This window comes from Centruroides vittatus, unplaced genomic scaffold, assembly GCF_030686945.1.
Source record: "Centruroides vittatus isolate TY-2023 unplaced genomic scaffold, ASM3068694v2 scaffold_932, whole genome shotgun sequence".
NCBI classification, from domain to species: Eukaryota; Metazoa; Arthropoda; class Arachnida; order Scorpiones; family Buthidae; genus Centruroides; species Centruroides vittatus.
In genome coordinates, this window is record NW_027122721.1 from 144,937 (window position 1) to 157,274 (window position 12,338).

Genomic DNA, 12,338 nt, shown 5'->3' on the forward strand with positions numbered 1-12,338 from the left:
ATCACTGCAGTTTGAAAAAGTAGAAATTATCATTATGTTTTTTCAATCTTCAACAGAAAAAATCAGATTTTTTTTTATGGCTTTGTTTTGTTCCACACTTAAACAGCAAATACCATATCCTCCTCATTTTGTTTGATTTGAAAATCATTTAGAACATTAAGTTGTTTGTGTAAATAAATTATATTTTATGTAACTTTATTTAATCAATTAATTCAACATTTTAAATTTAAATTTAAATTTTACAACCTTGATCTTGATCCTGAAAATCATTAATGCAAATTTTCAATAAAGTGAAATAACAACTGTTTCACAATGATTTGTATTAATGCTTATTAATATTAAAGATTAAAATAAATTATTAAATTTTTAAAAATTTATTTAGAAAATACCTGAGTATAATTAATATTACTATACAATAATTTAACGCATATTTTTTAAAAATTATTTTAAATTAAGTAGATTAAGATATTCTTCCCTACATGTTCAGGTAGCAAATGACATTATTGCTGATCTCCATTTAGTTCCAGAAGAAGTTTATTTAGGACAAGGTAAGTGGAATAAAACAATATAAACAGCTAAATGTGGGAAAATTGAATTAATGTGTGTACTTTTTATATTTTAGGAACATTACGTCCAGATTTAATTGAGAGTGCCTCATCATTAGCTAGTCATCGTGCTGATGCAATTAAGACACATCATAATGACACTGATTTAGTTAGATTATTAAGGGAACAGGGTAGAGTAGTAGAACCTCTAAGAGATTTTCACAAAGATGAAGTAAGAATGATGGGTCAAGAACTTGGATTACCACCTGAATTAGTTCAAAGACATCCTTTTCCAGGTTTATATTTTTAAATATATAATGATGTTTATAATGATTCTTTAATGAAATTATATAAATGATTTTAACAATTTTTTTACAGGTCCAGGTTTAGCTGTCAGAGTAATATGTTCTGAAGAACCATATATGGAAAAAGATTTTTCTGAAACTAGTGTCTTGGTGAAAGTTGTCATTGATTATGCAAATTCTGTGCAAAAGGTAACTTGTTTTTAATTCTAATGATTTGTAGAATAATTTTTATCTGTTGCTAATGAAACAATTTGCAAAAATATCTAAATAAATAAACAAGAAATGCATTGGTTCTCTCATGTATATATGTGCAAGTAAATTTCAGATTGTGCTGTCCCAATTCTCAGGTTTGTGGTCCATCAGAAAATCATTTTATCACTCATTTATCTCAGATCAAGTCCATTTATTTTACAAGTATTTGCAGTATACACAACAGTAATTCTGGATGGCTACCATACAACATAGTCTTTCATGTTTCTTTTTCCCTTTTTTGATCAGTCAAGTTGCCTTTTATCCAACTTTGAGATTTGTTGGCTGTCCAATCTGGAGCTTGGTCAGTAGCTTTCCTTTGGGTCCTCCTCGGTTTGCACACCTGGCTCAATTTTCTCAGGGTGACTCTCACTAAAAGGAGGCCCTTTACGTGAAATAACTTATGGCTGTTCGTAAATGACACCTATTTTTAAGCTTGTTAATAAGTCTTTAATTGATCTTCCTTCACCAACCCCTTCCAGAAAACAGGCTCCTTCAAGTGGAAACCTAAATTTGTCTCCACTCGTTAGGCCTTCTTGACAGTGCAATTATCGGCATTTATTTTGGGTAATTGTTAGATTTAAAATCTTTAGCGCTATTCATTATTCGTGTCCAAATAATATGAAAAATTACATATTTCATACAAAGCAACAATAATATAATCAGATATAATGGAAAATAAAATGGAAATTTTTAAAACATATATGAGCATTTATAAAAAATATTGAATTTTATTTGACTAATTAACAAATTGAAATAATTCTTGATTAAAAATATTGTTAATAAGAAAAATTTTAATTACCATAGAAACACAATTTAACATTGTATTAAACTGTTATTTCACAAACCATGATCTGCAGCTTGGTACTTGCTACTGGAAGAAGAAAAAAAACTCATTCATAAAGATTTAGTTAAAATTTTTAAATTACTAGAAATGATTATTTATATTATAAATAGACTCATTATAGATTACTTACTATAAAGTATGCTTTTATACAACACATAATTGGTATGTTCGTGACAAATTTGATAACACGTGATATTTTTTATCTTGAGACAATTATAATGTTTTCAGTAAATTTTCTTGAAACCTACTTCAAACTGCAGAGAATACTGATTCTCAGCTGGGAGAGTGGGAATACTAGTAGGACAAATTACTAATTTAAAATATTTTAATTGTTCAATTTGTTTCAATTTGTGACGATTCCCATCTGTAACTCAAAAAGTGTTAATAAAGAATACTAACTATATTTCAAATTGACTGTTAAATATAGTTAATTCATGCTTAACTAAACTTAATTCTGAATACCATAATTTTATCAGCTGAAATACACAGTTTTCCATTTAATCAAGAAAAACTACAATTGCTTTCATTCTATAATTGATCTTTATTTTGATATTATCAATATCTAATATGTCATTAACTTACACCCAATTATTAGTCCATCTGGAAAAATTTAGAATTAAACACTTTCCACTCTAATTACATTGAACCACATGCAAAATCTCATTCTGATATAAGGTTTGCCCACTAAATAGATTAATGTGCCTAAATTTTAATTAAAAATTTTTAGTGGAATGTTGTTAAGTAATTTACAATGCACTATACCAATTTACTATATTACTATATTCTTCTGAAGTTTTTGTAGATTGTTTACAGTACAAACAACTAAAATATAAAAAATAATTCTATGAGAAACAGTTATATTTGGAAAAATGAAAATTTTCTGGAGAAAAATGGCAACAGATAATAATAATAATAATATTTACAGTTACTTTTTTATACTTTTATTGCATATTAATATTAAAATTCATAAATTTTTTTTCTTTTTTTAGAAACATGCACTTATTAATAGGGTTCAGAGTGGTACATCTGAAGAAGAACGGGAATTTCTTATGGCTGTTTCTCAAAAGTACCAGTTAGTTTCTACATTATTGCCTATTAAAAGTGTGGGTGTTCAGGTATGTTACAATTTCATTCAATTTAATAAATATGTAGAAAGTTGATAAATATTTTGTGATTAAATACTTGGGTATTAAGACAGGGATTTGCATAACACAGGGTTTGGCATAACACCCCCTTTCAGGGGGTGTTATGCCAAACCCTGTGTTATGCAAGTTATAGTGTACAAGTCCCTGTGTACAAGTTATAGTGTTTAGGGTGTCAACATAATATATACATAACAAAATTGGCTTGGTTATAATGGACTTCAAAATTATATATTTTTGAAGTTAAGTTGTTAATTGAAATAGGCTTTTACATGTGAAGCATGTGCACAACAAGGTGTGTAAATACATGTGCTGTAATATAAATATACAAGCAAGAGTTTGGTTTTTAATGTACCATGGTCTACACTGGACATACGGTTTCCATTTAAATGTGTAATAATTAATGTAATTATTAAAAATTATATTTTATTATTCAATCAAAGTGCAACTGAAAATTGTCCCACATGCCATAGGTTGCCAACCGCTGATTCAAGTTACAGATTATCATAAAAAAGTTATTTTTTTGTAAGCATTATTTTCATGTTATATAATACCAAGTCAGCTGAAGTGTTTATGCTATAAATTAGTTTTGGATCATTTTTTTTAAAGTTAACTATTATTTAATTAAGGCATGTAATGTTACATGAATTTAGAAAAAGTAATACTGCAGTTATGGTAACAAACAATATATAATAATTATTGGATTAATTATATTTATAACAGATACCAAACAAACAGGCTTTAAGACTAAATAATTTAGCCTTATAGCCTGACAAAGAATCCAACTGTTCATTTAGTATTTGAAACAAAAATAAACCATATTTACTCGCATGTAAGACAAGGTTTTTTATTCATTTATCACACCTTCAAATTCCTAGGTCATCCTATACGTGTGAGCGAAAGATTCTTTGCATTTTTGCAATAATTTTTGTGAATCGTGTATTTGCATTTTTCCCAGATGCTTACCCTCTTGTATTTAAAAACAAGTATTTTATCTGGGTCGTTTGAATTGTTCTTGTATATTGTCAGGAGTAAAGATGAATAATACCAATAGAAAAAGCAAAGCTTTTGAATTGAATTCCAGGTTGAAATTCCAAAGTTACATGGGAGTTCAATATGAGTTTTTCTGAATTCTGATTTCCGAATAATCATGTTTTCACGTGGGAATGGATTAAAACTTATAAGTGTAATCAATGGAGAGTGGATTCGACTGTTAAGAATTTGCAAAAAAAAGGTTCCCAGTTGTCCAGCTTTACATGAACAAATTATGTTGTTAATTTTACAAGATTTTTCCTTGAGGTTTAAAATGCAAGTAATTTTTGTGGGACAGTGTGGTGCATTTACATTCATTTGATATTTTAAACAAAATAAAATTAGAATTGTATTAATATAGCTAATTTTCCTTATTTTGATCTTTAAAGTCACACCTTGTCCTATATGTGAGATTGTCTTATATGTGAGTAAATATGGTATATTGAATTCAAGGAAACTGCTGTACTAGTAATTCAACATTGTAAATACGGTTCTCTTCTTATTACTTAACGATATATTTTAATACATTTAGTTTAAAATCTGTATAATTCAAAATTAACTGATGCTCTAGAATTTTCTTTTGTTTTGGATTTGAGGATTGCCAATTGAAAACAAATGAAAAATTTTGGTCAACTTAAAGTATCCTCATTTGATGCTGTTTAGAGGGATATGTAGCAGACCAAACCAAACCAAATTTAGGACTTGCAGAACAGATTGTTGGGGGGAAAAAATGAAATTTCTGGCGCTGACTGAGTACGCAGTATGTATAAGGGTCAATTTCTAGGTATAAAACCTAAAAACTGTTTATGGCATATGAAATAACTATTTTATTACTGTGGATCAACAAAAATGATCCACAGAATTAAAATGTTTAACGATAATCACCACCATGAAACCATGCTGATGATTAAACAGTTTTACAAGAAAAACAAAAACCTTAACTAAAATTTTTCTTAGGTGAAAGTGCACTTTTGGCAAAAAATTGCTCTCAGTGGACCCAGACTTAAAGGCAGTAATGTTAAAATTTCCTGGGTGATATAATATCATTTTTCATATCATTCACTGAGAATCTGCTAGGTCCAGACATAACCATCAGAGCATCAAAATCGTGTACAGTACCTCAATTCATCACTCCACAATACTCTCTTCCACTAATCTAATGTCCATTGTTGCCATTCTTTGATTTTTTTTTACACTAGCCAACATTTGACACAGTGCAATGATTTGTGGACTAGCATGACCATGACCCTAGCAATGGTTGCTAAAGAAGACTGTCTACTAAGTTTGACATGTTTGGTGAACCGAGCCAGTCAAGTTTTAGTTTTTGGGTCTACCAGGTCACTGGCAGGTGTGATTGTTACAAAAATTGATATGACTTGCAACCTCATTAACTGAATGAATGTGTAAACTACATGTAGTGATGAATTGCAACTTTTGTTGCCTTTATGCAATGTACTTGCAAATCAGTACTGATCAAGAGTAGAAATAAGGGATGTCCAGACACTTTTTGAAAAGTGGCATATGATGCAAAACTTAATACAGTTTTTGCTGAAATAGTTGCTTCATTAATTTTACCTAATGGATCTTATACCCTTTGTCAGAAAAGTTCCAGGACAAAGCTCATAAAAATAGAATCATTTGCAAGTACTTGGTAATTGCAATTTTCTAGCTCTTGTCAAAGTAGTCGCCTCAACTATCTATACACAATTCCCAATGTGTCTCAAGGTCTTGGAAGCAAGCAGAGAAAGCTTCACGTGAGATGCTTGTTAGCTCATTTGTCACAGCTCATCGGATGTCTGCGATGTCATGACGAAACATCTCTCAGTTTCTTGACAAAATTTCCCTTTCAGTTGCAACCCTTTGTGATTTTTTTCCTCTTGTTTCTGTGAGTGAAAAAGCAACTGAAAGGGACATTTTTTTTCAAGATATTGCAGACATCCATCTGATGGGTTGTGACAAATGAGCCAACAAGCATCACACTTGAAGCTTTCTCTGCTTGCTTCCAAGACCTCGAGAGACATTGGCAATTATGTTTAGACAGTCGAGGGGACTATTTTGACAGGAGCTAGAAAATAGGGTCATTACTTGGTAATTTCAATTTTTTATGAGCTTTGTCCTGGAACTTTTCTGACTAAGGGTGTACTATTCATTGGTTTACTACAATTTACTTTTTTCTCCCTCTAATGAAAGAAAGCTGACAAGTGTGTGTGTGTGTTTCTAAATATAAAATTTTGTTGTTGTGATGATTTATCAACTGTATTATCATTGTTATAGGGCGATCAGAGATCCTATAGTTATGTGGTTGGTTTATCTAGCCCAGAAGAACCTACAGATTGGAGAGATTTGATGATTCTAGCCAAGATAATTCCTCGTATCTGTCATAATATAAATAGGTAAACGATTAATTTTTTTTTCACAATCATGTTAATAAATTTTTAATTGTGATATTTAATAAATATTTTATTTTGTAGGGTATGCTATATATTTGGAGATCCAGTTACATTTCCTGTACAGGATATAACTCCGACATTCCTTACTAGCAATGTTCTTAGTACTTTGCGTCAAGCAGATTACGTAGCACACAAAGTATTGAAAACAAGTAATCACCTTAACACATTATCACAGATGCCTATTATTATGATTCCGATTCATTTTGATAGGGATGTTGTATCACGGCAGCCGTCTTGTCAGCGATCCATTGTGATACGCACATTTATTACCCAAGATTTTATGACTGGTATTCCAGCCACTCCAAATGTACATTTACCACTCGAGGTAATGAAATGTGTTGAGTTTATAGTGGTAATTTTAACTATGTGATAATTAAAAGTTTGGGATTTGATGACAAAAAATTTCCTTAAATTTAAAATTTTACAAATCAATAATAGTGTTGTTCACAAGAACCCCACTTTATATTTTAGTATTTTTTTTATATTTCAAACTTTTAATTATGGATCATTGTATACAAATTTATAATTTAATGGAAGTTAATTACCAATTAGTTTTAAATGCTTTTATTTAACTTTCTTTGCATTGTCCTCAGTTTATTGCAATCAAGATAGGTGTCTCAGTTTTTAGATTTAGTAACTGTAAATGTAGAATTTAATCATTGTGTATGAGCACTGTAGAGGGGGGTGGAGCCACCCCATACTTTACTAAATTTGAAAAACATGACCAATAACTATAATTCAGACAAGCCCTTTCACAATTGGCCTTAAGGAAATGTGCAAACCACCATCATAAACTTTTTGGGGGAAAAACTTTCAAATTGTTAATGGATTTAAAAGAGGAATATAAACAGAAAACATGAATAAATATAAGAATGGCTCCAAAAATTTGGAGATACCACCTGATAAAGAGTAGGGATAAAATACTATAAAGCAGGACAGCAACCCTAGTTGCACAGAATATAAATGCTTGGCAGAAAGATGTTTAGAGTGAAAAAACATAAATTTTGTAAGAAGTGAAATTATGTTAATCCCCATCATAAACATAATCAAACGTAAAATTTAATTGCATGTATGTGTGTAAATATGTTGTAGCTATAGGACACCCTCACCATTTTTGTGTGAGGTTAACCGAGGGTAGGAGATGGAAGACGAATCCTATCTTCTCTACCTCTTAACGGCACAAGACCTTGAGGTCCGACCTCGTTGTCGGAAGGATGACTAGAGACCGAGCGGTTAAAGTTTATTTATGGACGAGGATCGTAGGATCCTGTTCACGTCAGGAACTGACACCAATCTATCAAACCTTTCACGGATAGATATGCGTTATTTTCCAAATCGTGGGATGCTGAATGATGGCAATGGAGGAAGAAACGCACACTCTTCTAATTTTAAACAAAAATACCTGTTTATTTTGAGATTGATAGGGAATACATCAATTAACATATTTGGAAGTATTTATATCATCGAATCGAATTATTAAATCGCGTCTCGAGTGATTGGAGAGAGAGAGAGAGTTTACAAAACATTGCGAGTAGGATAAATACCTTAGTGATCCTGAGATTTGCACAAAGTCCGAGGAACGAGAGTTCGCTTGAAAATAAGAGTCAATGGACTGAAGATAGATGGGATGGACGGCTTCAACGGCAGGAGATGATAATCCACGACGCGCACACGCTTGACAGATGTCGAAACTTTTTCTCTCTCTGCGTCATCGTTCGTTTTCCTTTTATTTCAGGATCTCGGGTTCGAGATTTTGTGAAGTACGTCAAGGGTGGAAGTCCTTTCTGACCAATGGTGATTTACATGATATAATTATTTTTCAACAGTTAACTCATCTTCTACAAGGAAGTATTACCGTGGGAACGAAAGTTTATGAGTAATTTTTACGAGAAAATTTGTCGGGTGTTTTTCCGTTTTTTGTTTCTGTGTTTGATTTAACCCTAACTTTCGAAAATAAAATAAAAAATTTAAATCGAATCTTGTTATTCTTATATTTCCCCATGGACACACAGGAAGTGTTTTATCAAGCCCATAATGGGGCAAGTGCTCAAATATCCAGGATGGAACACATCTGAAAAATTCCTTGGGTGTTTGATTTGTCTCCCACATACCCAGAACAGTAGGCCAGCCATTGGAGAAACTCTTATGTACAAATAAATATTTTCTTTCGTGTGAATTCTTTATTTGCTTTTTTTATAATTTATTCACAGCATATGGAAAATTCTCTTAATCGTCATTAATATGCTGTAATACTTTATTTTAAAATTCATCCAGAAATAAGTAGTTTTTAACATATTATCCAAATTCCAGTTTATTATCTAATTGTTTATCATACTAATCCTTATGTGGATTTAATTGTTTGTGCATCTAGGAATGGCGTGGAATGAACTTTCCTACCATTTCATTGATATATACAATATCCTTTAATCCAGTTTTTAACAGTAATAAAAACTTTTTATAACCAAAGGCCTACATAAAAACAAAGGACAGAATACTTGAATATCTCAAACTTTCATTTCTTTTCTTTTCAACTAAATATTTTTTTCTCTTTCAGGTTATTAAAAAAATGGTAGCAGAAATCCAAGGAGTTCCGGGAATTTCTCGAGTACTATATGACCTCACACCTAAACCGCCGGGAACAACCGAATGGGAATAAAACGGACATGCTGCATTATATATATATAAATATATATATATATATAATTTGGTAATTTTTGAAAATTGGCCCACGAAATTTGGAAGAAAATTCCAACTTTTAAATAAAATCAGAACTATCGATAGAAATTTTGGGAAATAAGAACTGTCTTTCTTCCAGATTGTTAATTTTTTGTGAACAAATACCCGTTACTCGAAACGGTAAAAAAAAAACAAAACTAATTCAAAATGGTCGAAGAAGTATATCGGAAAAGACGGAACTTCGTGTACAATGGTGCGGTATTATAAATAAGTCGGTGTCTAGTATTAAATAATTGTTGTTGTGTGAAAGAAGTTGAGACAATAGAAACAACACAAATGTTGGACTTGATAATTCTAATCGTGTCATGGTATCCATAGTTTATACGAACTAAAAAAATACTGTTTATTAAAAAAAAGCGTGCACAAAAAAAGAGAACTGAAAAAAATAAACCGTGCTTCAAAAAGTAACTCTCGCATATACACACGTTTTTACGATGATAATCGACGACAGATCGTTTAATAATTTCTTAAAGGGGGTGTTTATCTTGTTTCTAATGTTGCTCGGTATGTTGAGTTGTTTGCCATCTAATGGCTATATTTAGATAAAATTTGTAAATTTGATTGATATGTATTATTACAGCTATCAAATGCCAATAAGGGAATATGGTCGCATGTAAAAAAAACCGTTTAATAATAAGCAGGATTAAAATTTTAGAAAAAATTCTTATCATTTGGCATTTATGTAACACGAGTTTTGTATCACACGGTATTGAATGTCTTAACTGTTGCGTGAAGAAGACTCGAATGCAGCGATTGTGAAAAGAAAACAAAAAAGAATCGACTGTGACTGATGCGAATCATTCTTCCAACGTGTAAAACGACTGCCCAATAAATTTGTTAAAATTTGAGTCTCTCTGGTTAAAAATTTTTTAATTGAGCTAACAACAATCGTCGATGTATGATCAAATCCTCTGTCCCTCCATGTTAAATGTATCCGCCATTTTTTTCAACAAATTTCCCGCGAGTCAATGCGCAATGTTCACTGAGTCACGTGATGTCGTGAACGAGCGCCGCAAGGTCTTTGGACTTAAAACCTCATACGTATACTTCTGCTTGCTGTACAAGTTTAATGTTTGTGCTTGCGCCTCAACCTCTGATAACGAAAAGACGAAGTGTGTTTTATCTTCGTGGCATGTAAGTACATTAACAAATTACTAAAAGTTGCCAATAGCAGTGGCTTAAGTAGAAATTTTAGTCCCTTGAGCATTGGATGCCTTTTGCCATATTTTGCTTAAGGTCTATCCTTTCCACATTCGTGATGGCATAGGAATTTAAACAACAATTTTTAATACGCAAAAAAGGGGAAATTCAAAAAATAATTACTAAATGACATGTTACTTTTTGTTTGATCTTTAAAAATTGTTACAACTAAGGAATGACAATCGAAATTGCAGCAATCGCATAAGATATACAGCCAGTATTTTGGTATAATTTGGGGCATTTTTAACTCCATCCTGGAGACTAAAAGGGCTCTTAAGCCCATTATGGGTTTGGCCTGGCCCGCAGAGGAATTTTTCGACCCGTCCAGATTCATTCTCTGGTCTCTCAGGGCGATAGGCAACCTATAATTTGGGGGCTAGCACAATACTATCATTATATTCAGTATATGAATCGGGAAGAAAAGGTGTCAGTGAGAATTAGTTCTCAGGAATCTTGAAGGCATCCCATAATAATTATATACAGACTTAACTATAAATTTTTTCACTACGTTTTCTTACTCTTAACGAAAACCTCCAAAAATATTTTAAAATGAACACAAATTGTAGCAAAAAACAAACGTGAAATTGTGAAAGTGATAGTTAATTAATAGAAATATTTATTTGTAAATGTCGTTAATATTTCTAATGTTCAAAACCGAATTAAAGTAGTGTTTATAAGCAGTCCTTTAAAAAAGACGAAAGAAATATCAGAGTTAAGAAATTTTCTCGTTTTTAAAGAATTTCGAATGTTTACAGCTGATTCTCCCTATGCTTAAGCCAAACTTGTGCCTTGACGCGATTGAAGCGCTTCAAGTGACAAAAAATATTTATTACACCGATATCGTAGCATTGGAGCCATTGGCAGCGCACGGACCAGTATATCTATCGACTCGACTCTGATTTTGATCTATTCTTTGTTAGATCAAATGGTGGATTTCCCATTAGACCCAGACCTAGGGACGCAAGAGTTTGGAGACCACAAAAATTCAAAATAATTACAAAAACTGAAATTATTATTATTATTAAGTGCAAATTAAAGTTTATATGACAAAATAAGACACATCAGCAGAATAACGTTAAAATATATTTTGCATGAACAGTGGGAGTACGGTACTAATGACGGGTTTTCAATAGCACTGCCCTTTCAATATTTAAAAATTTGTAAAAATACAAATACTGCAGAATTAAAATTATAATTATTCAATACAAAAATGGCACTATTAGTTTCGGGATGTTTACATATTGTGATCTTAGACTGCCTTATTTCTAAATAAATCACTGGGTGAACACTGTATGGAAAAGATCATATTAATTTAACCAATCTAAAGTTCTTATATTTTCTTCAAAAACAAATTCGGTCTTCATGGCAAGAAGCCAGTCTATAAGAATGTTTGTCGATGGATCATTAGTCAACATTATGGACTTCACCAATCTTTTTCTGCACCCCATCTAATCTGCCAGAGTAATTAATTTGTACTGCAAGGTACCAATCGCATAATTTTATCAATTGCCAAAATACTAGACACTCGCGCTTATCCGCAAAGATGATTGGTTAATTTGCAAAGCCTTAATTGACAAATTATAAACATTAGCTAAAAATTGTTAGTAATTTGAAAAATCGAGCTTGAACGGAAACGAACAGGCAAAATGGAACCTATTTTATAATAAAACTAGATAAGTCTCCCGTCAACGATGGGTAACTCATTTCATGTAATATAGGTTTCACGGTTGCATGTCACGTGATAAAATGCACCTTTGTTCCGCCCTTCGCCATGTTTGTGGTCTAGCTTCCGCTTGCTTAGCTTGCACGTGGTCTATTATTTGACAGGTTGG

General features: G+C 31.7%; 1 protein-coding gene across 2 annotated transcripts in view; it reads left to right on the plus strand.

The window, feature by feature from the left end:
- The window catches only part of bur (GMP synthase burgundy), a 57,032-nt gene extending 46,878 nt beyond the window's left edge, over window positions 1–10,154 (plus strand). For both annotated transcript variants that reach the window (XM_067288844.1, XM_067288843.1), the window contains exons 10-16: window positions 488–548; window positions 623–841; window positions 924–1,039; window positions 2,936–3,061; window positions 6,395–6,513; window positions 6,592–6,895; window positions 9,125–10,154. In XM_067288844.1, the coding sequence (XP_067144945.1) occupies window positions 488–548; window positions 623–841; window positions 924–1,039; window positions 2,936–3,061; window positions 6,395–6,513; window positions 6,592–6,895; window positions 9,125–9,226 (1,047 nt within the window). In that variant the 3' untranslated portion in view covers window positions 9,227–10,154. The remainder of the gene's footprint in view (window positions 1–487; window positions 549–622; window positions 842–923; window positions 1,040–2,935; window positions 3,062–6,394; window positions 6,514–6,591; window positions 6,896–9,124) is intronic.
- Window positions 10,155–12,338: the final 2,184 nt, after the last annotated feature.